Source organism: Belonocnema kinseyi, chromosome 4 (genome assembly GCF_010883055.1).
Source record: "Belonocnema kinseyi isolate 2016_QV_RU_SX_M_011 chromosome 4, B_treatae_v1, whole genome shotgun sequence".
In the NCBI taxonomy this organism is placed as follows: Eukaryota; Metazoa; Arthropoda; class Insecta; order Hymenoptera; family Cynipidae; genus Belonocnema; species Belonocnema kinseyi.
Window position 1 is genome coordinate 107,773,001 of NC_046660.1, and position 1,591 is coordinate 107,774,591.

General features: G+C 34.1%; 1 protein-coding gene across 3 annotated transcripts in view; it reads left to right on the forward strand.

Annotated features, from left to right (window-relative positions):
• The window catches only part of LOC117170702 (calcium/calmodulin-dependent protein kinase type 1), a 22,136-nt gene that overhangs the window by 9,288 nt on the left and 11,257 nt on the right, over positions 1 to 1,591 (forward strand). For all 3 annotated transcript variants that reach the window (XM_033357684.1, XM_033357685.1, XM_033357687.1), the window contains one exon: positions 277 to 411. In XM_033357684.1, coding sequence (XP_033213575.1) covers positions 277 to 411 — 135 coding nt within the window. The remainder of the gene's footprint in view (positions 1 to 276; positions 412 to 1,591) is intronic.

Genomic DNA, 1,591 nt, shown 5'->3' on the forward strand with positions numbered 1-1,591 from the left:
CAAACGTCAGGGCCGCCTGAACCGTTTCCAATTGGAATACATGATATTGCGCAAAATACGTGACTAAGTACTCGCGCACTACGGCCTTTCCGAGTCGACAGTCGCAATTGCTCCTCCCCTGAAAAACTGCTAGGGCCAGCAGTGCTAGGAAGTTCGAGAACGGGGGGACTGAACACGAGAGTTTGGTGTATAATTTTTAACATCTAGAAAATATTGTTCTGAGTTGATTGATCAAAGTGAAATGAAATTAAAGAACTAAAATTGTTTTATTTTCAGGGGAGCATTTTCGGAGGTAAGATTGGCAGAAAGTAAAGACAAGCCCGGACAGATGTTTGCAGTGAAAATAATCGACAAGAAAGCGCTCAAGGGAAAAGAAGATTCCTTAGAGAATGAAATCAAAGTTCTGCGAAGGTATGTTTCCTTCTAAACTGAAACTAATGAAACCATTCTCTCAATTCTCAATAGTTACAGCTGCTTTTTTAATTGTGAGGGAATCCTCAAATGGATTTGAATTCGATATGAAAATTGCCTGACTTTCTAAAAAACTTTCTTTCTGCATGCTTAATTTAGTGTGCTTTTTACCACGAGATAAAAAACTGATATTCTTTGTTATTTGTTTACCACCAACGTATATTTTCTAGCGAAATATAAGTGGAGTAAGTACAAGACAAAAATATTTCGACTGTGACTGCTTACGTTCTTCCATTGATTTAACTTAATCGTCCTACTTTCTTCGGTAAAATAAGCTATAACGACCCGTAATATATGTACAAAACACATGCAACTGCTTTTATCCTCTTTTACAAGTTGTGAGTTTTGCAGTGTGCAATCGAGACTGACTGATGCCTGCTCCGATGACTGTCGTCCACCTAAATTTCACTGCTATTATTATTCTGTATGCACAGTGCGTAATTATTAATACATTTTTTCAATTTTCAGACTTTCCCATACAAGCATATAATACAATCGCTTTTATGATCATTTCTACAATAGTGTTTAGTGTTTTTGTTTTTTTCTTCTAATTTATCGCCTTTTTATTCTCAAATCGTCCAGATAAACTTTGTAGTGACAAATAAGTAATTATTTTTATTTTAAAAATTATTATGGCTCTAATCCGTTTTACTGTCAATAATGTACACAAATATTTAACAAAAATAATTCCTTAATTCAAAATTTGTAAAGTGAAGCCTCTACTATCCAAACCTTCTCCTTTTTCATTTAGTCAGAACTCTAAAAAAAATTTAATTTCATAGTAGGGGTGCAACTTCACAGAACCAATTTCGTATGAAAAGGGACAGTCTGACTGTTGATGTTACGTAATTGTTTGGGGCAGAAATATATTCTTTTCTTACTAAAATATGAGACACGTAATACTAAAATAGCGTACATTTTTCGAAAGAACTAATTGAAATTTATCATATAGGCCGCATTTGATTTCTTTATTGGTTTTTAAAATTTTTTTTTTATTAATATTAATATCAGAAAAATATCCTGTGAGAAGCTGGGCGAGCCAGCAGTTCTAGGAAAGCTGAGAACGGGATGACTGAAAGCGGGAGTGTGGTGTATTACTTTATATAGAAAAACTGATTTC